The sequence below is a fragment of the Aquarana catesbeiana genome, linkage group LG03 (genome assembly GCF_042186555.1).
Source record: "Aquarana catesbeiana isolate 2022-GZ linkage group LG03, ASM4218655v1, whole genome shotgun sequence".
NCBI lineage: Eukaryota > Metazoa > Chordata > Amphibia > Anura > Ranidae > Aquarana > Aquarana catesbeiana.
Window position 1 is genome coordinate 565,916,869 of NC_133326.1, and position 27,539 is coordinate 565,944,407.

Consider the following 27,539-nt stretch of genomic DNA (forward strand, 5'->3'; position numbering starts at 1 on the left):
GAGAAGCGGCTGTCAGCTAAAAATCTATCTAAACAAAGGAGATCGTGATCACAGCTGATACCCGCCGCACCGATCATTCCCGGGAGATCGGGAGGCACTTGCGGGTGTGCGGGAGAAATGTGGTAGTCTCCCGCACCTTCCGGGAGACTTGAAATGTCTGTCAGTGTGTATCTGGTGCCAGGAGGTGAAGCATGTAGAAGATCTCCGGCGGCAGCTGCAGCACCCCTTCGCCTGACCCCTCCGCACAGCGCCAGGTGCACTCTGCCATTCCTCATTGGAGCCTGCATGACAGCCCCAACTGCTCTCAGCACATCTGCGTCCGCCCACCGCTCCACCCTCCTGAAGACCGCTCGCCTGCCTACTTCTCTCTTCTCGCTCTGCCAGCAGCTACTGGGAGCAACATGGAAAATTTAGTTTGCCTGCTTCGGGGCACAGAAGGCAGCGACACCCCCGACTGATGTGCACCCTAGGCTGATGTGCTGCCCATAGGTAACGCCAGCCCTGGTTTTACCTGTTTGTAAATAGCAAAAAATACCTGTTGATTTTTGCAGAAAATCTTGTGAGGTGATATCTTGCTTTGCACTCAGTTTGTGTTGCATGCTTATTGGTTACATTGTTCTCGGAAGACTACAGAACCCCTCCCATCCATGTTATGGGTGATATGGAAGGGGCTCCATTGTCCCATCTTAAGCTTGTTGTTCTGATTTAGAAGAGCTATTGAGCATTGTCATCCTGGAACAGGAAGTGTTAACGCCAGAATCTCCCGGTGAAAATAAAGGGAAAAAAGCCAGAAAAAATTAAACTAATGCAGCCACCACATCTAAGGACTGGTAGGAGGCAATATGTTACTTGCTTTCTTTTCCCCCTCACTCCTGTTTGTTTGAAATGAGCAGTGCACATTAGTTACATTGGTGAGCACTGCTCTATGCACACTACACATCCCATAGTCCAGGGGTACTCAATCTGTGACACATGGAGCCCTCAAGGTAGCGCATGCCCATGTTCTGGGATGGCGAGTAGGCAAGCCAAGATCGCAATTAACAGGTTGCCGACCCGCCATCCCAGAGCATCAGAGTGCAGCGAAGGAAGCAGACGGCCGCAGAGGGAGCCGCATAAGCTGATGCTTCTTCTGTAGCACCGGCTCCTGGCCCAGACGGAGTGATACCAAGTGCACTTTGTCTGGGACCTTTCTATCAGTCTGGAGAGAGTTGCCAGTAGACGCTGGAAGAATAGGTCAGCGTATTAAACATCACGTACACTGCACTTTTACAATGCGCATATTAGGCTGCTTTCACCCTGATCTGCAGTGCACCTGTGGCTTTCCTGCAGGTTAGCTGCACTAAGCCATAGACTTCTTTTAACTCCTGCGAGTTCGGTCTGCTCAGAAAGTGGCCCACACCCAAAAGATGTAATAGAAGTCTATGACAAAGCGCAGCTAACCCGCAGGAGCACTGAGTTTCACCCACAGAGCAGGTAAACCGCAGAGCATTAGTGTGAAAGCAGCCTTAGAGAGGGCTCAGAACAGTAAGGACTCGTGTACATTTGTGGTTGGGAGGGGGCAGGAAAACTAGACATGTGCAGAATGGAAAAATTTGCTTAGTTTTGGATAAATTTGCTATGTTACTCATTTTTTTCCATGGATTAGTTTCGGAATTAGTTTAGTATTAATTTTGTTTATTCACTTTCTAACGAAATCCAAATATTCAGAATGATTCGAAATCGTATCTGTCAAAAATGTATCAACCGATCCGAATTCTGTGTGAATAATAGCTTGTTGTAAAAATAGTTGTTAACCCACTCTGCTAACTTTCTGTAATCCTCTTTGTCTCCTTATGCTAGATGCTCCTGTCTCTGTAATTTAAAAAAAAAATGCCTTCTTTACCTGTGTTCGTGAACTCATCATCAGAGATAAGGCAGCACTGATAGGTGGCACTGATAGGTGGCACTGGTAGGCGGCACTGGTGGGCACTGATAGGTGGCACTGGTGGGCACTGATAGGTGGCACTGGTGGGCACTGGCAGATGGCACTGGTGGGCACTGCATAGCAGCAGTGCCTCTCAGTGATCGAGACCGATGTCCTTCTGATGCTGTCAACGTGAGGAAAAAAAAAGCCCTTACTCCAATCTGTGATCAGCCGAGTCTCATTGACTCGCTAATCACAGAGAGCGCCACGTGCCCTCCTGGCAATTGAGGCCCACGCTGTAGCTGTCATTCAGCTATAGCGCGGGAGGAGATTAAAAGAACAGGATCAATGTTTTTTTTTTTAGGTTAAACGCTATAAGGAACGGGCCGGGAAGCCGGCCCCCACGTCCTTGACGACCCATGACAGCTAAATGTAAACAAAGGAATTACGGCAATGAAAAATAAAGGAAAAAAGAAGTGAAGCCCCCCCACCCACCCATCCATACCACCTATGCCTACTACCCATCCATACTAAGCCCCCTGCATGTAGTGCACCTGTGGCTTTCCTGCAGGTTACCCTCACTAAGCCATAGACTTCTCTTATATCCTCTGAGTTTGGTCTGCTCAGAAAGTGCCCACAAGATATAATAGAAGTCTAAGGGAATGCGCTGCACCCGCAGAGTGGGTAAACTACCGAGCATTTGTGTGAAAGCAGCCTTAAAGGGGACTCAGGACAGTAAGGGCTCATTTACATTATTACAGTATTAGTGCCAGGAAGCTAGTTGTTAGGTAATTTGGACAGGGTAAAATCCCCAAATCCTCACTAAATTTAATAGGTACGATGCCCGGCGGGTGTGGAGAGGCGACTCTTTGTACATCTTGCCGCATGTATCCGTTCCTTGATCATCCGATCGAGGGCGAATACTGCTGTGCAAAATGTAAGCACATTGTTTCCCTGGAAGCCCAGGTTCTGAATCTGGGGAAGCAACTGTCAGCACTGAGAAGTCCCTCCATACTAAAGGTGAGCAAGGAATGTACACGGCAGGTGCCGGCAGGGGCCAGCACAGAGGCGGGTGGAGACAAAGAGGTGCAGGCACTAGCAAAGAGTAGATGGGTGACAGTTAGGAGGGGTAGAGGGGGAAGTGCCAGGGAGGCCGATCCAGGACTGGAGCATCCCAATAAGTACGCTCCATTGAGTGACATTGGTGTTACCAGTCAGGGACCAGCACTGCTGGAGATGAGGGACTCTCCTAGCTGCCAGGGGAAGAACTCCTCCAGTGAGAGTGGGGGGGCAGCAAAGGGAAAGGAAAGACAGATTCTGGTGGTAGGGGACTCAATTCTTAGAAGGACAGAGAGGGCAATCTGTAACCAAGACCTGAAGCGCCGAACAGTATGTTGTCTACCGGGCGCTCGGGTTCGGCACATCACGGATCTTGTGGACAGATTACTGGGAGGGGCTGGGGAAGACCCGGCTGTCATGGTGCACGTTGGCACCAATGACAAAGTCAGAGGCAGATGGAGTGTCCTAAAGAACGATTTTAGGGACTTAGGAGCTAAATTGAGGAAAAGGACCTCCAAGGTAGTGTTCTCAGGAATACTACCGGTACATCGAGCCACACCAGAGAGGCAGAGGGAGATTAGGGAAGTAAACAAGTGGCTGAAGAGCTGGTGTAGTAAGGAGGGGTTTGGGTTCCTGGAGGACTGGGCCGACTTCTCAGTCGGTAACCGGTACTATAGAAGGGACGGACTGCACCTAAATGAGGAGGGTGCAGATCTGCTGGGAATGAAGATGACCAAAAAGTTAGAGGGGTTTTTAAACTAGGCGATGGGGGGGAGGGTCCAGAGACAGTGATAGCCAGCGCGGAAGATATTCCAGAGGGTAGTATTGGGGGCATTAGTGGTAGGTTAACCAAAGCACAAAAACACAAGGTGAGTATAGTAGCAAGTCCAAGTTGCAATCTTGAAACACCCAATACGAGGACAATATGCGACCGGTCTAAACTATGTGGCATGTTCACCAATGCCAGGAGCCTGGCGGACAAGATGGGTGAACTAGAGATACTGTTGTACAAGGAGGATTTGGATTTTGTGGGAATTTCAGAGACCTGGTTCAACAGCTCTCATGATTGGCTGGCAAACATTCAAGGGTATACCCTATACCGCAAGGATAGAGAGGGTAAAAAAGGGGGAGGGGTATGCCTATATATCAAGAATAATGTACAAGTGAATGTGAGAGATGACATCACTGAGGGGGCTAGGGAGGAGGTGGAATCTTTATGGGTAGAGCTCCAAAGGGATGAAGCTAAGGGGAAAATAATACTGGGAGTATGCTATAGGCCCCCTAACCTGAGGGAGGAAGTGGAGACGGATCTCCTATCACAAATTGGATTAGCAGCAAGGATGGGAAGTGTTATCATAATGGGGGATTTTAATTATCCAGACATAGACTGGGCGGAGGGAACCGCGCATTCATTTAAGGCTCGCCAGTTCCTTAATGTCTTGCAGGACAATTTTATGGGTCAGATGGTAGACGCACCAACTAGAAATAAAACATTACTAGATCTACTGATTACCAACAATACAGACCTGATAACAGATGTGGAAATACGGGGCAATTTAGGTAACAGCGATCACAGGTCAATTAGTTTCAGTATAAATCACACAAATAGGAGACATGAAGGGAACACAAAGACACTGAATTTCAAAAGTGCCAACTTCCCTAAACTACAAACCTTGCTAAAAGGCATAAATTGGGATAAAATATTAGGAACAAAGAATACGGAGGAGAGATGGGTTTGCTTTAAGAGCATATTAAATAAGGGCATTAGCCAATGTATCCCATTGGGTAATAAATTTAAAAGAGCGAACAAACATCCTGGATGGCTTAACTCCAATGTAAAAATGCATATAAAAGCAAAGGAGAAGGCCTTCAAAAAATACAAGGTTGAGGGATCATCCACAGCATTCAGAATTTATAAAGAATGCAATAAGAAATGTAAGGGTGCAATTAGGATGGCTAAGATAGAACATGAAAGACACATAGCGGAGGAGAGCAAAAAAAATCCCAAGAAATTCTTTAAGTATGTAAACAGTAAAAAAGGGAGGACAGACCATATTGGCCCCATAAAGAATGAGGAAGGACATCTGGTTACAAAGGATGGGGAGATGGCAGAGGTATTGAATTTATTCTTCTCCTCAGTCTTCACGAGTGAATCGGGGGGCTTCAGTAACCAAAACTGCAGTGTTTATCCTCATGACACAACACAGGAAGCACCTACATGGTTAACAGAGGACGGAATTAAAATTAGACTTGAGAAACTTAACATTAATAAATCACCGGGACCAGATGGCTTGCATCCGAGGGTACTTAGGGAACTCAGTCAGGTGATTGCCAGACCGTTGTTCCTAATTTTTACAGACAGTCTATTGACTGGAATGGTACCAGCTGATTGGAGAAAAGCCAATGTAGCACCAATATTTAAAAAGGGCCCAAAAAACATCCCTGGGAATTACAGACCAGTTAGCCTAACATCAATAGTATGTAAACTCTTGGAGGGGATGATAAGGGACTATATACAAGATTTTAGTAATAAGAATGATATCATTAGCAGTAATCAGCATGGATTCATGAAGAATCGTTCTTGCCAAACCAATCTATTAACCTTCTATGAGGAGGTGAGTTGCCATCTAGATAAAGGAAGGCCCGTAGACGTGGTGTATCTGGATTTTGCAAAAGCATTTGACACAGTTCCCCATAAACGTTTACTGTACAAAATAAGGTGCGTTGGCATGGACCATAGGGTGAGTACATGGATTGAAAACTGGCTACAAGGGCGTGTTCAGAGGGTGGTGATAAATGGGGAGTACTCAGAATGGTCAGGGGTGGGTAGTGGGGTCCCCCAGGGTTCTGTGCTGGGACCAATCCTATTTAATTTGTTCATAAACGACCTGGAGGATGGGATAAACAGTTCCATCTCTGTATTTGCAGACGATACTAAGCTAAGCAGGGCAATAACTTCTCCGCAGGATGTGGAAATCTTGCAAAAAGACCTGAACAAATTAATGGGGTGGGCGACTACATGGCAAATGAGGTTCAATGTAGAAATGTAAAATAATGCATTTGGGTGGCAAAAATATGAATGTAATCTATACACTGGGGGGAGAACCTCTGGGGGAATCTAGGATGGAAAATGACTTGGGGGTCCTAGTGGATGATAGGCTCAGCAATGGCATGCAATGCCAAGCTGCTGCTAATAAAGCAAACAGAATATTGGCATGCATTAAAAGGGGGATCAACTGCAGAGATAAAACGATAATTCTCCCGCTCTACAAGACTCTGGTCCGGCCGCACCTGGAGTATGCTGTCCAGTTCTGGGCACCAGTCCTCAGGAGGGACGTACTGGAAATGGAGCGAGTACAAAGAAGGGCAACAAAGCTAATAAAGGGTCTGGAGGATCTTAGTTATGAGGAAAGGTTGCGAGCACTGAACTTATTCTCTCTGGAGAAGAGACGCTTGAGAGGGGATATGATTTCAATTTACAAATACTGTACTGGTGACCCCACAATAGGGATAAAACTTTTTCGCAGAAGAGAGTTTAATAAGACTCGTGGCCACTCATTACAATTAGAAGAAAAGAGGTTTAACCTTAAACTACGTAGAGGGTTCTTTACTGTAAGAGCGGCAAGGATGTGGAATTCCCTTCCACAGGCGGTGGTCTCAGCGGGGAGCATTGATAGCTTCAAGAAACTATTAGATAATCACCTGAATGACCGCAATATACAGGGATATGTAATGTAATACTGACACATAATCACACACATAGGTTGGACTTGATGGACTTGTGTCTTTTTTCAACCTCACCTACTATGTAACTATGTAACTATGTAACATTTGCGTTTGGGGGGGGGGGGGATTAGACATGTGCAATGGAAAGATTTGCTTCGGATAAATTCGTTATGTTACTATTTTTTTTTCATGGATTCATTTCGGAATTCATTTGGTTTCATTATGTTTACATTTCTTTATTTTCTAACAAATTCAAAATTTTCAGACCGTTTCGAATTTTAATCTGTTGAAAATATATCGACCGATCCAAATTCTGTGTGAATAATAGCTTGTTGTAAAGGAGCGGGCCGCCGCGTTCCCAAGAACCGATGACTCATCGGCTGTCAGTGGGTTTACCCACTGACAGCTAAATGAAAATATAGGAATGGTGACAATGAAAATTAAAGGAAAAAATTAGCGTGGGCCCCCCAATCCATACCAGGCCCTTGGGGACTGGTATGGATTTTAAGGGGAATCTCACGGCAAAATTTAAAAACGACGTGGGGTCCCTTATCCGAGCATGCAGCCCAGCAGCTCAGGAAAAGGGAAGGATGAGTGAGCACCCCCCCTCCTGAACTATATAAGCCCCCTGTCTGCAGACCCCCCTAACCACTGGCCAGAATTGTGGGGAAGAGGTCTTTGTCCCCATCAACATGGGCAAGGTGCATTGAAGGGAGCTCCCCTACCCCAAAGCACCCCCCATGTTAAGGGCATGTGGCCTGGTATGGTTTAAGAGGGGGGGTGAGCACTCGTCCCCCTCCCTTTCATGACCTGTCGGGCTGCATGCTCGGATAAGGGTCTGGTATGGATTTTGCGGGGGCCCCACTCTTTTTTTTTTTTTGCTTTTTTTTCAATGGCCGACATTCTGTTGTTTACATTCAGCTATCAGTAGTGGGGAAACCCGCTGACAGCTGATAAGTCATCAGTGGTTAAGGACGCTGTGGCCAGCCTCCCGGCCCGCTCCTTAACAACCAGCTATTCTTCAATCTTCACGCAGAATTCAGGTCGGTTGATACATTTTCGCCCGATTCTAATTCAAATCATTCTGAAAGTTTGGAATTCATTAGAAAGCAAATAAATGAAACAAAACAAATTTTAATGAAATTCGCTACTATTGTTATTCATGAATTTGAATACATCCAAATCTCTGAATAACCACAAATTTGTCCAAATTTAGATTCAGACCGAAACGAATTGCACACGTATAAGGAAAACCACATAATTCATTGTGGCCTGTGACCGGTTACCAAACCACCTAATTGGCCTTCATCCTTCAAAGGGTTGAGCACACCTGCCATAGTCCATAGTCCCTAGTTCATCTTGGGAGGGAGTAAGAGAAGGTGGCTACATTCCTACCTACAGTTGGAGAACAAATGTAGCCACCCTCTAACAGGTATTTAGATCACAACAGCTAAAAAAAAAAAAAAAAAAAATTATTTGGAGGAGGCTGAGAGCGATAGAATGTAATTTATTTGTAATAAGAATACATACTTGGATAGATTTTTTAAACCAGATTTAGTGTCCCATTATCTGATCACACATGTAAGTGTTCTTGATGCAGGGATCTCCCCCACTTTTCTATTGTATTTTGATACCCCCCCCCCTAACAGAATACAATAGAAAAGCGGGGGGGGGGGGCTCCCTGCATCAAGAACACTTATGTTGATACAGGGATCTGTGAATACACTGATCAGTCATTGGCTGCAAGCACTGATCGAATGCTGTTTTTCCAGCAGGACCGTTCGACAGATACAGGATTCTGTCGTATATATATCTCAGCTTTAGTCTGTGATGGTGAGAAGTGACTAACATCCTGGTTTCTAATACTTCGATGACAAGCTGAACTCAGGAATAAGCAAATATTGTCTAAATACAAGAGTCATGTGTATCCTTACTGAAATGTTGGTGTGCATTGTGTATTTCTTCTTCTCTGTGCGGGAACTTCCTGTAATAAAGAATGGTCACTGCTGCTCTCTCTCTTAGTGCTGGGTGACTGGTCTTGTCTCCATCCTCTGCTCTCAGAACAGCACAGTGATAATTGTCACTGCAACATTTACCGTACATGATAATATCTAGGTTTTCAATTTAATTTGGTGCGCACAAAGTGGATTTATATCCTTTGTAGCTATTGAAGAAAATATAGCAATGAAAGTTTTTGTGCCACGAGTTTGGCTTTCACTGGTGCAGTGCAACTACAATGTCAGTATTCAATTTGATAAATGTGGGGGTTTACTAATGAAAGTTATATATGATGCAGGGGCAAATATACATTGTTCATCAATGAATATATCCCATATACTTTATTTATCATTACTTAACCTCCCTGGCGGTATGATTATTTTGGATTTTAGGTGCTGAAAGCGGTACAATTATTTTGCATGGAAATTTGGCGTTTTATATTGTAGGCCTGTAATTCTTAACAATAACACTCTTAAATCTGTCCACCAAGAGCCTAGTAGATATCCCGGGTATGATGAAGTTTGAAACACAAAATCATAAATTATAATATAATAAATAAATATAAATAATTAAAAAAAATATATAATAATAATAAAATAAATTTCCCCACGATTCACTATCGCTCAATTCTGCAAGTGTTCTAATTTACTATCGCTGTTTTCTAGCTGGTCTAAAGCCACTTTTGACGTAAAGGGACACTTTTTGGTTGCTATGGACAATCTCAAGTTTCCAGGCAGAAAGAACAGTATATATAATATAAAAATGCATGCAGGGCATTGGTCAAAGCACTGGGTACAAAAGGGATGTGAAATGATTTCATACAGTACTGTAATCTGTAAGATTACAGTACTGTATGTGTTATGATTTTTACATTTTTTTAAATTTGCCACCAGGCTCCGCCCCCATGCGTCGCGACGCTCGCAGGGAACGGAGCCTGGCACAGAGGGACATGGCAGGATCCTGGGGACAAGGTAAGTAACACTGCACCAGGATCCTGAGATGTAATCCCGAGTGTGGCTCCGGGTTGCCACTAATGGTGCTGAAATTTAACCCCGAGCCACACTCGGGAATACCGTCAGGGAGGCTAAAGAAAAGGTAAAGCCCAACTGGATAATATTTTGTTTGCAAGTTTTCACCTCTTGTTTTCATCCCCTGTCTACATGCACTCGCTCCAATGACCACTGTAAGGCATCGCTCATGGTGGGCTTCCTGATGGTGACAAGCACGGACCATGCCACTGTGTTGAAATGGCCCTTGTGCCAGGGTAGACAACACCGTAGAGCAATTGTGAACCAGGAACAGAGTGTTGTCACCCCATATCCAAAGACATGTTGGTAGGTTAATTGGCTTTTGTCTAAATTGGCCCCTGTATATGAATGTGAGTTAGGGACCATAGATTGTAAGCTCCTTGAGGGTATGGACTGATGTGACTGTACAATGTATTTGTAAAGCGCTGCGTAAATTGACGGCGCTATATAAGTACCTTAAATAATAATAATAACAGGATCACCAGATATTATGCTAACGAAAGCCGCAAATTGAAACAGATTTTAAATGTCATTAGAACACCAAGGGCCAATTCACACCATTGAAATGCAGTCCAGATGCTTTTCTGCATGAGTGTTTTTAAAGCATTTTTTGATGCGTTCCTGTGCATTTTCCCCCTCTTTTTTCTTCACCTTAATTAAGGACATGTGTATTCCAGTGCCTTTTTTATGCGTGCAGAAAAAATGCAGCATGTTCTACTTTTTTATCTGGAACTGGAAAGCACTGCAACTGACCACACTAGCGTTAACGATGCCATTGAAAACCATATAACCTACCATCCACACGTTTTTGATGCAGAAAACAACGCACTGTACTGTATGTGGTGTGAAGTGGCTGTAAAGCTTATAGGAAATTGTAAAATTGGATCTTCTTTTTTTTTAAATGAATGAGGGTAACACTGCAGCTAATGCCCTGTACACACGACCGGCTTTGCCGTCAGAATAAACACTGAAGGTTTTTCCGACGGAATTCCGCTCAAGCTGTCTTGCATACATACGGTCACACCAAATTCTGACCGTGACGTACAATACGTACGACGGGACAACACATACGACGTCTCGTACTTGCTTCAGAGCATGAGTCATTTTTTGTACGTCGGAACAGCATACAGACGAGCGGTTTTCCCGATAGGAATTTGTTCCGTCGGAAAAATATAGAACATGTTCTCTATCTAAGTCCGTCTGAATTTTCAACGTAAAAAGTCTGATGGGGCATACACACAGTCGGAATATATGATGAAAAGCTCCCATCTGACTTTTTCTGTTCGAAATTCCGACTGTGTGCAAGGGGCATTAGAATCAGAGCTGACAGACCACCCAAGGTCTGACAATTGTGACCCTTGATAGCAGCCTGACCTAACAAGCTGTCACACAGCTCTTGATTGTGCACAACAGTATCACTTAACAGAGACATGTTTTTAAAGTGAAGGTAGGTAAAAAGGAGCGCCCAGTATCCAATCAAAAGTAAAATGAAGGTGAATAGTCATTTTTATTGGAAATATTAGAGCATGATAAAACCTGGGGAGTCTGTGTTCCCCAGAAACGCGGTGGTTTTGTCATGCTTTACCATTTTCAATAAAAACGACTATTCACCTTTATTTTAATTCTGATTGGATACTGGGCGCTCCTTTTACCTACCCTCACAAGTCTATGAGGTAGCAACCCAAGCCTCTAAAAGGGGCCCACTGCCACCTTTCTACCAAGTTGGGCCGGATTCACCGGGAGCGAACTTCCCCAACACGCCCCCACCACCACTCACTCACAGACCCTCAACTGAGCAAGTCAGGTGTTCTTCAAGGTGATTTCTCAACAAAATCAAACACATAGACATGGATGGATGGGTGAGTTTGCAATGAATATTTAAAATTAATTAAATTGTAGTTTTTGATGCTCAGATACAGTTTACTTTAAAGCTAACTGCAGGCAGATAAAAAAACACAGATTATTGCAGAACAGTAATTGTTACTGCATCACTAAATGTATTTTTTAAATGCAGGCAATGTAAGTACTTGATTTTGACCTGGTATAAGTCTTTGTGGTACTGTATACAACAGGGCTGAAATGTAAAAGTAAGAGGCAACACAAGTAGCCAATAAGTTCATGTGCTGATAAGACACATATTGATAAAGGGAGAGAGCAGAGTGACTGAGAACTGAGCTTTTCACTGTGCTGCTTCTCTTTTTACTATCCAGTCACAGGCTGGGGGTGGGTCCAGGACAGCCTCATTCTGACACCTAGTGGCAGAAAAAATACTGCAGGGGAAACCTCTAACTAAAGATGAATTTTGCAGCAAAAGCTGGTTCTGTTATTTCATCTTTTAATGGGCCATTAATATTCATCTTGTTATTTTTGGCTGGAGCTCTGCTTTAAAAGCTATGCAAAGATCCACAGGGTTCTGTTATTAGATACTGCTATGCACATTCAGCCACTAGGAGACAGCATAAAGTCAGGCAGTTGACAGAGCAGCAAAGGTCAGGGCTAGCGGTGGCCTTTCAGTTGCCCGATTATTGTCAGATGTAAAGCTAAATAAGAACATAAATATCATTTTTTTCATGAGTAAACTCTGCACATTTAAATAATCAGTCTCTCTCAAACCCAGTGCAATAAATATATGGTGCTCATGATGCAGTGGTGGCCCGCCCATTAGGGGCACAGGGGCACCGCCCCTCATCCATGTGACCGGCCCCCTAATCTACATGCAGGGTGCCAGAGGCATTGATTCCAATGGGGCTTTTTTTTTTTTTGAAGCATGTGATTAGAGCCAGAGGCTCTAATAGGCTTCGGAAAAGGGTGGGCATCCGTGGTCAGGTCGGTCCGTCCTCCCGCCCCCTGACCAATGGAGCCCCAGTTGCCACTGCCATGTTGTCTGTTGTGGAAGAGTAATAATTTAGAATGATCTGAACAAGAAAAGAAAAACTAAAAGACACATGAGACGTCACAGGTTATGTCATGTTGATGGTACATTTACATACACGATTGTGAATGTTACAGCGGGTCTCCTCATATTTGATATTGAAATTTTAGGTTTGGTGGTCCTTGGAGGAAAAAAAAAAAGAAAAAACAAAAAGCTTTTTTCACACGATGTTATGTGAACAACAAAGAAAATTGTCTTCCCCCAAATTTTAAGCTTGCAGATTCAAAGTAGAATTGAGTCTCTCTTTTTTAATGAATCGGCACTGCAGATACTAAAAACATATGTGAGGTTTATAACACTGTGCAGGCCTCCGACTGGGCTGGGTGGGTTTGGACCGTCGTGAGGAGACAGACAATGGACAGGGTCATGCGTCTTGTTGGAGAACAGAAACAGGGGATCCACACGGGGCGAGGGGGGTCAGCCCCAACCTCTGTCGTCCTTCACCCCCCACCTCCGCATCCCTTCAGCTCGTCGTTTTGGGCAGCAGTTCCGTGGCAAGTCCTGTTAGCCCTTAGAAACTGGACAGTACACCTTCTGCCGCTTATCTCGCTTCAAGAAGGGGTGACTCTTCCGTCAAGTTTCCTTCTCCGGGGTGGACCTTCTCCAGGAACTTTCCCATTCACGTTTCTGCTCTTTCCGAGTTGTTTCCGCCACCTGCTGCGGACTTCAGACTGCTGTCTCCAGGTCATCGCTGGGCAGGAGTTGCTTATCTTGACAAGACTCCAAGTGGGATGCCAGATCTGCATCCCCTGCCTCCTGGGCCTTGTCAGAAGGAGTAAATCCCTGTGGAAATTGGAAAGGAGAGCTAATGAGAGATACATTTCACTGAATGTGTCCAAAGACTAAAGGCAGAGCAAAATATTAGTAAAACATACAGGGTAAAGCATATTCTATTCCTTTGGTATCAAACGGAACAATATGAAATCATGTCCATTTGTAAGGCCAAGCTTAAAGCTCACCTCCAGGATAAGCAATTTCTGTCTAAATACAAAATGTATGTGTATTCTCACTGGAAACTTGGTTTGCTTTTTTGACTCCTAAAGTCTGTGCAATAATCCGGTGTGAAACTTTCCCTCTGCATAGGAGCTTCCTGTAATAAAGATCAGTCATTGCTGCTCTCTCTCCTTGTGCAGGGTGACTGGTCTTGCCTCTTCCCCACTGTAGTTTTCTGCAGGCAACCTGTAGTAGGTGGAGCTGCTGGGCCCCTCCCACAGCTCAGCTCTCAGAACAGGCCAGGTACAGCACAGTGATGATGTTACTGCTACATTTACAAGGTCATATTTGGGTTTGCAAATGCATTTGCTGCACACAGTGTAGATTTATATCCTTTGTGGCTATTGAGGAATATATTTCAATGAAAGTTTTTGTGCCAACACGCAAAATTATAAAGGTGGTTATAGGTTGGTTCCCCCTCACATGTTATTTTACTATTACATTACAATCCTCTATATATAATGTGATAATACAGTATTTTACCGGAAGCTGTATACCAAGGCATATATTCCTATGCATATATAATAGAGGTTACCCTTATTGTTCTGTATATAATGTATACAATATTATACTGTACAGTACCTTATCTTTCTGTTATATCTTTATATTGAAATAAACTAAGATTGAAAAGAAAGTTTTTGTGCCCGGTGTTCAGGTTTAACCAATATTATATTCAGTAACATGTAAATACTGGTGGACCAATCTATTTTGGGAACTTCAAGGATAAGTTCACTTTAAAAAAAAAAAAAAAAAAATGTGTTTTGCTAATGTGTTTTGCAAAGAGTTGTACAGGGTTAGAACCTTCGCCAGTTTTTTACTGCTGTCTGTGTCTCCACTAGGCAGATTTACCCTGTTTATTTGCCAGTAGCTAGTACGCTAGTACTAGAAATCTGCCTTGGTCAGATAGGCCACTTGTGTGTCTGAGTTAGAGCCAGAATTGGATGCAAACACGGTGTTAAAATAGGGTCCTGCTCCAGTGCAAGGGAAGAAATGTCACTCTGCCTGAGCATTTGCTGTGATTACCCTCACTGACAGCAATGGCAGAAGCCAGGTGTATACTCCCGCGGGGGTACTCATGGAGTAGGGTCCAGAAAGAGGATAAGCATATTCACAAAAGAATACACAGCGACCCAGGTGTCAACCTTCCTGTAGCGAAGTCCTTGTGACAACAGCGTGGTAGGAAGTGCTTGAATACTTTATAAGAGCTCTGGGTGGAAATTGGTGGTAATGGTGCATCCTGTGGTGTGATGTAACACCTGGTCATCCACCTAAGACTAAAGCCTAGTACACAGGGGCCGAATGTCAGACGACATAGGCTGGTTCAATAAAGAATGGCCTACAATCGGCCCTTGTGTATGTCAGCCGGTTCAGCCGGCTTCTGTCAGATGAGCATTCTGCAAATCCAGAAACTGATGGGCTCCTGATCAGCCATTGGCTAAGAGGTGTGCACTAGGCTTAAGCTCTGAATGGTGGAACTTTTACCGCCATATTTGAAAGTTTAAACACTCAAGAAGTGAATAAGTCAAACACAAATTCCTGGTTTCCTGTGAATTTAATCGTTTAACAAATATTATCTCCACTACTTTCAGTAAACCTATTAGTGTCTTCTGAATAGTAAGTCTTAAACTTGCTATATGGCTACAGTAAAAGTCCAAAAAAGGATAAACCTGTCTTACCCTTCCACATTGCTGTCAGGGTCTGGGAACCATAGGCCCAGACCATGGCCCTGTACCTGTATAGCATCCTGCAGCTAACTACACGCATTGCACTAAATGCCATGGTGAATGTCCAAACATGATCCAGGGCCCAAAGCAACATTACACAGTGTGGGTCTGGGTATGAGTCCCAATGTTTTACCAAGGTTGCACCAATCTGGATGCACTATTGTTGTATTAGAAGACAGTGAAGAGGTTGGCTTAAGACAGGGGTCTCCAAACTGTGGGTCGAGGGCCACATGTGGCCCTTTAGTAGCCTTTATCCGGCCCTTGGGGCACTGTTTCCCTCACTGACATCACCAAGGGGGCACTATTTAGTCCACTGATACCAATGATATAATACTATTCCTCCTACTAATAGGGTCAGTAATCCTCCTCCTACTGACCACCAACCTTGAGGCCATATTTATTCTCATTGATGGTGGGCCCAGCATATATTCTGCCCTTGCTGGCCACAATACAGCCCTCCTTAAGTCTTAAGGAAATAAACTGGCCCTTTGTTTTAAAAGTTTGGAGACTCCTGGCTTAAGAGTTGATTAAAGAATTTGAAGTAAATAAGAACTAGTTAGGCATTGAAACTTCTCCATAAGGGACAAAAGGTCCATCACCTAAAGGACACTAGCAAAAATATGAGGTCTCACGAAGTGGGGTAGGGTTACAGGGGTGTCCAAAATCTTTGCCAATGTCCCTTCACCCTTCGCCTTTAACTTAGAGTTTATGGATATTCAGCCTGTGTCCTATACTGTACAATTAAAATATATTTTTTTAAATAGCAAAAGGGACACTACTTGTCAGCAATGAAATGTGCCCTACAGTGGTGATCTTCTGTGACAAAGGACTGAGGATTTCTAATGTGTATGGCAGCCCCCAGCACACAGGTCTCAATTCATTGCTGTAGCATCCCTAGTGTTGTTTAAAAAAAAATCACTAAACTCCAGCTTTAACCCTTTCCTAATCTATCCAACATTAAAAATGGTATCTTTAGATATATCACTGATGAGTAATGCATTAAAATATATCACCTTGGCATCTTTCTTTATTAAACAGGCTCCGGCATCCACAAGAATTTGGCAAACCTGCCGGTGTCTATGGAATGCAGCTTTGTGCAGTGCTGTCTCCCCTCTAGAAGACACAAAACAACAAATAAGGGTGTGGGAAGAGGAAGCAAGTTAAATATAAGAAAAAGCTGAACTCTAGGCAAACAGAAAAAATACACATATTGGAGCTATTTTACCTGTCAAATTATTTCTTTTACTGTCCATCCAGTCCAGAGGTTTACAACACTCTAACACGCAGCACAACCAGGTTGGTGCCTGTGTTTTCTTAATTGCAGTATGGCCGCTACAAATGTGAATATATCATAAATGGTGCCTGTTTAGGTGATATTCACTGTACCTACAGGTAAGCCTGATTATAGGATTCCCTGTAGGTACAAGTGAAAAAGGGGACTTTACTACCACTTTAAAGTTGTATTAAACCCAAAACCAAAAATTTAATATATTACGGCTTACCAATCATTAGATGTAGTGGTTATATTTGTTATTTTTTAGGTTTATTTAACATCTCTTTTCATCTGGTGATCTGGCCAGTAACACACCTCCTGTATTATACAGACACCACTCTCATACCTCCCAACTGTCCCAGAATGGACGGGACCTTCCTGAGATTTCATTTAAATCCTGACACCCTGCAGATCCAGGCTAAATCCTTGCGGTCAGTGCCAGAAGGAGTTCTGGTACTGGGCTCCACTAAACCCCTTGCTCCGATCTGGCCCTGATGCCCCTACAGTGCAGCCAGCTGCACAGGGCAATTGGTTCCAGATGTGTCATTCCTCCCCCTTCCTGGTTCCCATCCCCACTTCACTTCCTGACCCCCCTCTCCCCCCGCAGCTCTGATCCCACTGAGTCCCCCCCTACCTCCCCGCAGTGCTGCTGGCACTCCGTTTTCGCCTCCCACTGGCTGCAACTGGTGCGAGGCACAGGACGATCGGGTTCAGGATGGGGAGCATGTCTTGATTTTTTTTTTTAAACAACACTAGGAATGCTACAGCAATGAATTGAGTCTCTCTTCCTTTCCTGAATGAACACCAATTGCTCATGTGTTTATTCATAACTAAAGCATAGTAAAATGTATTTACTATGCTTCAGATTGTGAATGAACAGGAACCCACTCTGTACAGAGCACTTCCTGTTCATTAACTGTCCAGTGCAGGGACTGAGAAATATATGTCCTCAGTCTCTTTCTCAGAAGTGAGACATCAGGGGGAGCCCCCGATATTTCACCAAAACTCCAACCTCCCCCTCCAACAGAGCTGTTAAAAATGAAAAATAAATAAATAAAATTCTAAAAACTGTAAAAAAAATGTAAAAATAAATTAAGTGTCCCTCATTCTCAACTTCAAAAATTGGGAAGGATGCACTCTTGAAGAATGAGCACAAGGTTTGAACAGCAGCACTGTCAGTCTGGGGGGAGGGGAGCGTAAGAAGTACTAGCAGATTTAAATAATTAAATCAAAGCTGAATGTTAGGTTCGGTTCTTCTGGACTCTCTTAGCCTAGGCTCGGACACTGGGTGTGTGGATTTCAACCCCTTCACCGGTGAGGTAAACAAGACACATACACAGGTAGTATGTGAATAATGAATACAATTTAATGCTTGCTTTGGAGCAGAATATATACAGTAACTGTCACGTACTCCACTCGTAGGTGGACCAATCAAAATACAAGTTAAAGTTATACATCATAGCATCATAGCATGACTTCCCTTTGTGTGTTACTACATAGCATTCTTTAGCACACTTCCTTGGGGCTCATCCTGTACAGATTAAGCTCGTGCATCACTTAAGCAGAAGCGTGTAGCCACATTCTAAAAATTCAAATGTCAAGGCCTGTGGCTGAAACAAATGTATGTGGAAAAGAGAACTATCTTAAACTAACATCTAAATTGATATTTTTGCTTCCGTAACTAAAAAGCAGAACTTAAAGTGTAGTTGGAACATCACAAAAGTTATAAGTTCAATTAAAGTGCAGGTTTTTTATATATCTACTTATATATAAAAAAAAAGCAATTTACCCTTATACTGAACACCAACTAATATCAGTTACAGCAAATAGTTTTTTCCTTTTGGGATAAAGGTTTTACATAAATAAATAAAAGCTGATCATTTTAAGCACCTCTGCCAGCATTAAATGGTCTGTCTCATCCCTGTAACTACATTAACTGCAAGAGAGCTTTTCTGTAAAAAAAAAAAAAAAAAAAAAAAAAACTTACTAAAGCAAGCCTAAAAAAAAAACTAGTACAGCCAGTGAGCCAATGAGGAGAGAGCAGGGGGCTGGCCCGAGCTGCGCTCTGTGTGTGAATGGACAATGTCCATTCATCTATTCACAAGAGCGCGAATCAGGAGCAAGCCTGCTCAAGTGCCCACATAGCAAGAGGTTTGTTATTGGGGGGGCAGTTGGCAGGGTGGGGCCAGGATAGCAAGCAGGGGACCTGAAAAGGATAGTGGCTGTTCTGTGCAAAACCATTGCACAGAGCAGGTAAATATAACATGTTTGTTATTTAAAAAAATAATAATTCAGAACGTTTGCCTGTGGAAAATACTGCTGAGGCTGTGAAGTGAAGGGAACGTGGCCTAGGCAGTACAGTCATATACAACACTCTCTGTCGTGTCTTAATCAGGTCAATGCGAGCACTTACGTAATTCTGTCTGTCATTTCCAACAGATCTTCCGGTCCTGCCAAAACAAAAAACAAACCATATTGAAATTTAGCTTTGAAACCCTTTTTAGTATATTTACAGAAAGCACAGGTTTACTGTTTAATACTTAAACTTTCATTATAAGAGGAACCTTTAATGAGAGAAGACAGGAAGTGAAGAAAAATCTAATCAAAAGGAACATGGATAGCAATACAAACTTTACAGAATCTGTAGCCCATTCCCTCTCTATCCATTCTAACAAAATAGAAAGTTTTTGTTTGTATAGAGCTTTGGATGACCTACTACATTAAATTATACCAGGAAAAAAATAACTGTGGGCAGGTAGGCTACGTGCCATGAGTGCACCTCAGGGTTTCTTTTTCAAATCTTATACTTTAAGAATACTTTAAAAATTTTGAAGCAGAAGTTCTTGGAGAAACGCTGAAAGAAAGACTTAGTGAGGGGGTAATGAAGGGCCTCTAGACTTATTATGATTTGTGTAACATAAATAAATAATGGTTGGAATTCTAGAAGAACGGGGTCATGGTGTTCTTTTATGATGTAAATTGGAAGAAAAATGCACAACAAAGGAACCCCTCAGTTCCTGGAGAGGTGCCCTCTGTAATTGCTGACATTGATCTACCCCAGGGAATACCATCAAGTTTTAAGGCATTGAAGATTGCACAGAGGTGACGGCGAGAACCCAGCGTGGCCGGTAGTGACTTTGCAGGAGGGGGGCTTCAGCTTGGTTCTTTGTGAATGACTCTTACTACCAAGAGAGCAGGCCTTCTTGTTTCCTAACTCTGCAGTGCAATGGAGTTATCAAACCACACTTTTATCTGCTGGAGTCTAAAATATATATTTTAAATATTGATGTCAAACCTGGGAAGTTATTCTCAAAATAAAGTATTCTGCGCAGAAAAGGGGGCTGGTTGTCTTGAGTTTGGTTTCCTTTGGTGGTTGGAGAGTGCTCTATCTTAATACATGTCATAATAAACCATGACAACATCTCTGCACTAAGCCTTTCATCTAGTGCATTAGGGTTTCTGCCAGGTTTGATCAGGATAATAGGAGACAAACATCTGTTTAGAGATCACTTCCACTGCATCTTGTAGGAATCTTCTGAGGTTGTATATATTAATGCATGTTTAAGGAAAAAGATACCATAAAATGCTGAACGCTACTTTTATGTGTTGTGGTTGATGTTGACGAAAGATTGTTTGCTGACACATTACGCAGGTTTCTTGGGAAAGACTCCATTTACCGAGAACCTGCGTGTTAACTACCACATCCTAGGATTCTATCCAGTTCTGAGAGTGCCACTGCCCCAAGTGTTCCATTTCAAGGACATGCACATGGATTTGCCTGCCATGTTGCTGGGTGAGATTTGTTGCCTTATGAGTTTTATGATTCTTAGAACAAAATCAGTGTATAAGCGCCATCAAAATTGTATCAAGTTGTCAATGGACTGAGCCTCGTAGATGCACCCTGCGTGCAGGTGATGATGATCAACTTAGTAAGGACACAGAATATGTTTCAGACATAGAACAACAGTTTGCTATCTTGTTTGGATCCTCTTTGAATTTTTCTGTTTTTACAACTTTTTGCAAAAACATAATAGCGATAGGTGACAATACAGGGCCTAAAGCCCCAATCATTTCAACCTGTGTTTCTGTGAACCTTAAAATGTGTCATTAGAGGGCAATCAGGACCTTAGCCAGGAAACGTAACATGATGTCATCTCTATACAGGAATGAACCCAAGTCATTCATTTCCCTTCAGATTTCCTCTATGTGAATAGAAAAGCATTCTAATAATTTGGCTCTGGACCAAGCACAGAGCCGTTACCCACATCGCAGGCCCCGTCGCCCGGGCATCAGCACTCATCCGTCCCAAATCTCCATCCACAGCAAACACAAAAAAATGAAGAAGCTTTAGAGGAGATGCCATTACCAGACTGTCACTCAGTGCCCAGCGGGTGCCCGGAGAAGCGAGGAGAGATGTGGGGGAAGAGAAGAGGGAGAAAAGGAGACAAATAAAACAGCCAGGAATGAATGGAAGAATGAGGGGGAGGAAGCAGCAGGGTGGCGCGGGATACAAAGACATTGCGCAGAGAGACGGCAGGGAAAATCTAGACCAGAAAAGGAGAGACTGTTGTGAAGACTGTGAAAAGATGGCAGTGCTGGGACAGTGATCTGAGGTCATGTCCAGGCTTCAGTTTAACCAAATCATTGCCATGAACAGAGAATTCACAAGCCAATAACAAATATTTCCACCAGATCTGCATTTTTTTTTTTGGTTAATTTTTTTAGGGACAATTATATAGTCAGTTAAATGAGTGCTACATAATATAAATATAAATATATATATATATATATATATATATATATATATATATATTTAGAGGGAGAGAGAGAGAGAATTCAATTTTTTAGAATTGACCCATCATTGCTTCAGGTGAATTAGCAGGATACATATGAGAAGTACCAAGTGGCTGGGACTTATTATTTCCAGCCCTCTAATCACTGTTTTGTGGAGAATTTTTCTGATGGACATTCAAAGCCAACATTTTTCAGAATACCTTCAATCCTAATTTTGCATTCACACACAGCTGTAAGAACTCTGAGGAAGGGATACAGCTTGGCCTCCAAAACCTGTTGGGTCATTACAACCAAAATCAGTGGATCAGGGATGCAATGCACAGGATCCTGCAATAAGCGTCAATGGACTATGAGTCCTTTAAAGTAGATGTAAACCCTCTCCTATACCCAGTGAAGTGAACAGCCTCAGATGATACACAAAGATGAAACAAATCTCCCTACATAAATTATACATGTATATCTGTGGTCTTCAGCTGTGGGAGGGGAGTCTGGGCATACACTGTGTGTAAGCTGATCGAAGGAAAGGCACACAAGCCCCCTTCAAATAGGCAGAGGAACGAAGAAACTTGCAGAGCTGTACTGTGAATAGACAAGCTCTCTGCTTATCTGTCTCTAAGTTACCTCCCCAACACAAAATTCCAGCTTCTTTTATCTCCTGTGTCAGAGAGCTTGTCAGAACTAATAAACCGAATTGTCCTAACAGTTCACGTTAAAACCAGGGGTGTAGTTTGCACACATTTGCAAATATATGCGTAAGCTGCAGGACTAGTTCACGGCTGTGTTCAATTAATAACTACAAGTTTCTCTACTGTGGTAGCAGTCAGAACTTGTAGTTCATCCATTCACAGATCTCTCAACCGTGCAAAATTGAAAAAGTGAAAGGAGCGGCTGAAGATAAGAATCCCATGAACTTGTACGAGGGGCGGTTGAGATGAGGTGGGGTGCAGTGTGGCTCACGCATGTGCAGTGGGCAGCCTGCTGTGAGGCTGCAAGCTGTCACAGCCGGGTGTCCACATTTTAGATGCCGGCGCTGGAAACCCAAAGGCTAATGAAGAACTAGCCCGAATGAGGACGGCACAGGATCCATGGACAGGTAAGTGCCTATTATTAAAAGTCATCAGCTACAGGATTTGTAGCTGCTAACTTTTCATTTTTTTGTTACATACTGGATTGCCACTTTAAGCTTTAATGGCAAAGAAGGCTTTTTTTTTTATAAGTACAGCTGATTCGCTGTTGAATTAAATATGATTAAGTTATACCACTGTAGTCAGGCCAAAGAATTCTGGACAGACACTCAGAAGTGACCCGACTGCTATGGACAGCATGCCAGGCTGCTAATCAGGTCACAATAGTACCATGAATGACTTGTTCTTCACCTACTTGGATACCTCACAGTGAACATTCCCTGTTGGGGGTCTTTGTATAAAATTACCTCTTCCTTGGTCTATGGATACCAGGTACCCTTTCAAAATTCTTTCAGATGCAACATATGTCATAAGAGCACCTCACCATCACACCTATATGAGCTTGTTGAACATCCTTTTTAAAAACCATTGGCATTAATATGGATTCCCCACCACTTGCAGCTATAGCAGCCTCCACTCTAGTGGAGAGGTTTTCCACAATATTTTGACGTGTGTCTGGAAATCTGCCCATTCAGCCAAAAATAGTTTTTGTGAGGCCAAGTACAGATGTGGTGACCTGCCTTGCAAACAGTTTGTAATTCATCCCACAGGTGCACAGTAGGCTTGAAGTCTTGGCTCTGTGCAAGCCACTTGAGTTCCTCCACATCAAACTGTGGGGGTAATTTACAAAATGGTGCGCCGGTAACAGACTGCGGGAGAATGCAATCTGTGCGCCGCTATGGACATGGCGCACGGCATCTCCAAATCAATATTGACAGAAGATGGAGGTGCTAATATTATGGGGTAATGTGAGGAAGTTTATTAACAACTGCCCAAGTAACAAATATGCCCAAAATAGAAGAATATAACTGAGAAAGCCTGCTGTGCCTGCAAGTACGTTTAGAACTGTGTGAGATCAATGTAAGCAGTTCGCATGCACAATCGGCTCTTGCGCTCGTTCACATGCATTTGTTCACTCCGCGGCCAAAATCTTAGTAAATGTTAAGCAACATACATGCATTTGCACGGGTTGAACAGGCGCACCTCTAAACTGGATTTTTTTTTTTTATGCTGGTTCACCCTTATGTATTTTTTTAAGGAGATTTGCACACAGGTCATGTTAGCATGCTACGTTGACAACATGTGACATGCACCTTGTTAAAGTTATGTAAAAAGACTCTCGCTCCTCTAGCTCCTCCTAAAATGGCATTTAACCTTCCCCTCTAATGCATATAATTTCCTTGGGCTAGCTTTTGCTTTAAAAGGGGAACTCCACACTCCATTCTCCAATGCTCCTGTCTCCCCTCTCTAATCCCTTGGATTTCTATGGGCTAACTTTTTGCTATTAAAGGGAAACTACACACTCCACTCCATTCTCAAAAGGCTGTGAGCTGCCTTCACCAATCCATACTAAAAAATCTTTTTTTCAGAGTATAGAACACGGCCAGCTAGGAAAGGGACGAGAAGAGCAATCGCCCAACCCCCTCCTGAACCATACAAGGCCAATTGCACTCAACATAGCTGGCTGCCTTTGGGGCATGTTGGGCTCAGCTCAATACCAACCACAAAGCACCTTGTACCCACTAGTTTAAAGGGTTTTTCCACATTCCATAAAGCCCCCTGTCTGCAGCCCCCACAACCCCAGCCTAGGGTTGTGTGGATGAGGCCCTTGTCCCCCTAAATATGGGAACAAGGTGGTTGACTTTTGGGATGCCTGAGCCCTCCTGCCCCCAAGCATTCACCCACTTTCATGGGGTGGCTTGCTGTGTGTTTGGCTAGGGGTTTGTTAGTGTGTGGGAGGGGCACAATATTTTTTTAGTTTGGGGTAGTATTTTTCACATGGGGGTTCTCATTTTAATCCCTAACAGACCCAAATGGCCTTGTATGTATTGGGGGGCAGGCTATTTTTTGTTTTGGGTTAAAATCCTGCAGATTTGTAAGTTTTCTCTAAAGCCATACATCCTTGAAGCAGCATTTTGGATACATGCTACAGATGCACCACTTTACAGGCAGAGTAAGCGCCCCCCCCCCAAGTTACTAGCTTTTAAGCAATTTTGCATTTTTAAAGGCACTTCTCCTTGTTTAGTTTTTGGGGTTGTCCAAATTGGTGACATTGATATATTTCCCTCAGGGTGGGACCTGAGCCCCCATACCCATTTTAAGGCCAATAACTAGAATATAAGCCAGCCAAGTGGGGACTAGCAAAATTAACAAGTCAGTTCCTATAGACTGCAATGGTATTTGTTGTATACCTTTTGCCCACGTTAGGCTCTTTGTTTGTGCCCCCGGACCGGGGGGGTTGTCCCATCTGCAATTTTTGTAGCATGCTGGATGATGTGCTTTATTTTGGACAGGGGGTGGCTTATTTTGTGCTAGCTGCATTTAGGTTGTTCTGGCCATGCTCAGGGACTGTAGCTTTTGGTGTTTAAAATGCATTTGGGTTGGTCTGGGCATGCTCAGGGACTTTTTTATTTTTGTGCTTTTTGTGCGTAAACAACACTTTGATTTTTCTGGGCATGCTCAGAGAGTGTGCTTTTTGGGTTAGTAATTTAAGAACATCCTTATTAGGTGTACCCACTTTGAAGTTCTGTCTCTACATTGGGTGAACTTGCATTTTGTGTGTTTCATGGACTGTGCATGTGTTTTCAATTGCCTCATTAGGCGGGGGGGTGTCAAGAGAGTACATGTGGGTGTCCTTACAGAGTTTGTAACACATGTATATTCTCTTTGTATTTTGTTTGTTATGTCTTTGCAAAACAGACGTGTTTTAGAGCAAATATTTTTTTACTTTTGTTTCTTTTTTTGGGGGGGGGGATATTTTTCACTGAAATATTTTTGATGTTGTCAATGTGTGTTGCTGGTAGGTTGATAGTTTCACTTTGATTCAATTGTCTGTGCTGCATTATTTTGCAAAATCTTCCTTGAGATGTTGTGACTAAAATGTTTAAATCCTTAAGAGACCAATTGTGGGTGCAGTCCTTTTAACTCCTGTTCATTTCCTCTACAAAATGGTCAGACCTCAAAACCAGTTTCTGTTAGTGTCTCAAAATAAATTGGGAATTTATCTTAGCTAAAATAGCTGTCCAAAATACCAAGCCATTGACTGTGATTTAAAGTACCTGTGCAGGAAAACCTGCAAACATGGCCTGTTAGGGGTACTTGAAGACAGGGTTGAGAACCACTGATTTAGAGCACTGAGCTAAAATCTAGCTTAAGACAATCCTATTCTAATTGTGGGAATTGAGGGAAACCAAGTGAGTGTTAGAACCCCTGCTTGTCTTTTTTAGGTTGGGCTTTGTGTCCCTTTTCTGAAAATTGGCTTCACTTCCTGTCACAGCCAAACAGGGAGTAAGGGTAAAACCCTACCAATGTCTTTCCTTGGGGACACACAGGTCAATCTAACTAGCGTCCGCATTGGGCAAATTGCACTCTAGCACTTTGTTGTGTACACTCCAAATTATTAGGTATTTGGGGGTTTATTAAAGGCAAATCCACTCTGCAATACAAGTGTACTCGCTGTAAATCTCAGGAGAAGTACTGGTGATTTTATCATCCAATCATGTAGAGGCAAAAGTGCACAAAGCGAATTTGCCTTTAGTAAATAAACCCCAAAGTCCAAGATACCTAATAATTTGGGGTGTACAGAGCAAAACGCTAGAGTGCAATTTACCTAATGGGGAAACTATTTAGATTGACCAGTGTGTCCCCAAGGAAAGACATTGGTAGCAATGATGGTGGCATTGGTGGCATTGGCTATGTGACAGGAAGTGAATACATTTGAAGGAGAAACTGGCAAAATTTGGGAGGTGTCTATCAAGGGTGTAGACATCCCCCAAAACTGACAAGACTTCTAATCCCACTGCACTCTATCCCTAAGCAAAAATAAGAAAGGATTTCATTTAGCTTAACTTTGCAAGGACACATTCCTAAGTTCAACGGTGATGGATGTCAATGGCCTATTTAGACCTTGTTTAATAAAATACAGCAATTGCCTTTCACTATAAACATTTGTTAGTCCAGTCCTGGAAATCTGCATCTGCTTTACTATTAATTTCCATAAAAATTGGGTTCCTGCAGCTAGATGTGCCAAATGCTTCTAGATGCGCGACCGCTGTGTATGTGATATGCGCAGCTGCTGTGTGCGCAGAGGTATGTACCCGTGGCGCATATCTGGTTCCCGGAAGCGGGGGGCCAGCACACAGGAATGACACCATTCTCCTCCAGGAAGTTGCTTGTACTGCTGCTAATTTCTTCCCATCACCATTCCCCACTCACTGTTCTCTGAGGAAGAGATGATCCTTATTTGCAAATTAGGATCATTTCTTATTTATTTTTACATGGGCTGGTGTTTGTGTGGGTTATGTGTGTATGTCTAAATAATTTGGCCTCAAAACACACACCTTATTCCTGTGTACAGATTCACTTCCTGGCCAATGTATATTGCTTTCTGCTTCAGTGTGTGTGTATATATAGATATATCTATATCTATAGGTCTATATCTATATCTATAATGCCCAAGAAATAGCGTTTGGAAAATACAAGTGGGTCATGGCACATCTACATTCCAAATGTGGCACTTTAGATGGTCATGCACTATGCAATCTGATTGGCCAATCTCTACAACTCAATATTTCGGCAAAATAGGTAATAGGAAGACGCACTTGAACAATTAATTCAAATTATAGGAAATCAAACAGGCTCTTGCACTAAATCTGATTTATTTAAGATCTAACTGATTGCAGTGTATGGTCACCTTTAAAGATCAAGATTGTTAAAAATTAATTTATTGGGTTTAGATACACTTCTCTGTTCTTTGTAATGTATCAAAAGATGTGGGTAAAAAAAGAAAAAAACACATTTCAAAGATATATTAGAATTGATAGGAATGAGATTAGCATCAAAAGGGTTAATTAACCGAGAACACCTACTAATTGCCTAACAAGACACATCCAATGAGATGAAATTAACCAATTGTATTGGGCGTG

General features: G+C 42.9%; 1 protein-coding gene across 11 annotated transcripts in view; it reads right to left on the reverse strand.

Moving 5' to 3' along the window:
* Positions 1 to 12,663: 12,663 nt before the first annotated feature.
* Positions 12,664 to 27,539, reverse strand: part of DGKI (diacylglycerol kinase iota) — a 466,380-nt gene continuing 451,504 nt past the window's right edge. For all 11 annotated transcript variants that reach the window (XM_073621819.1, XM_073621822.1, XM_073621821.1 and 8 more), the window contains 3 exons: positions 19,050 to 19,086; positions 16,377 to 16,476; positions 12,664 to 13,429 (listed from right to left, as the gene is read on the reverse strand). In XM_073621819.1, the coding sequence (XP_073477920.1) occupies positions 13,313 to 13,429; positions 16,377 to 16,476; positions 19,050 to 19,086 (254 nt within the window). In that variant the 3' untranslated portion in view covers positions 12,664 to 13,312. The remainder of the gene's footprint in view (positions 13,430 to 16,376; positions 16,477 to 19,049; positions 19,087 to 27,539) is intronic.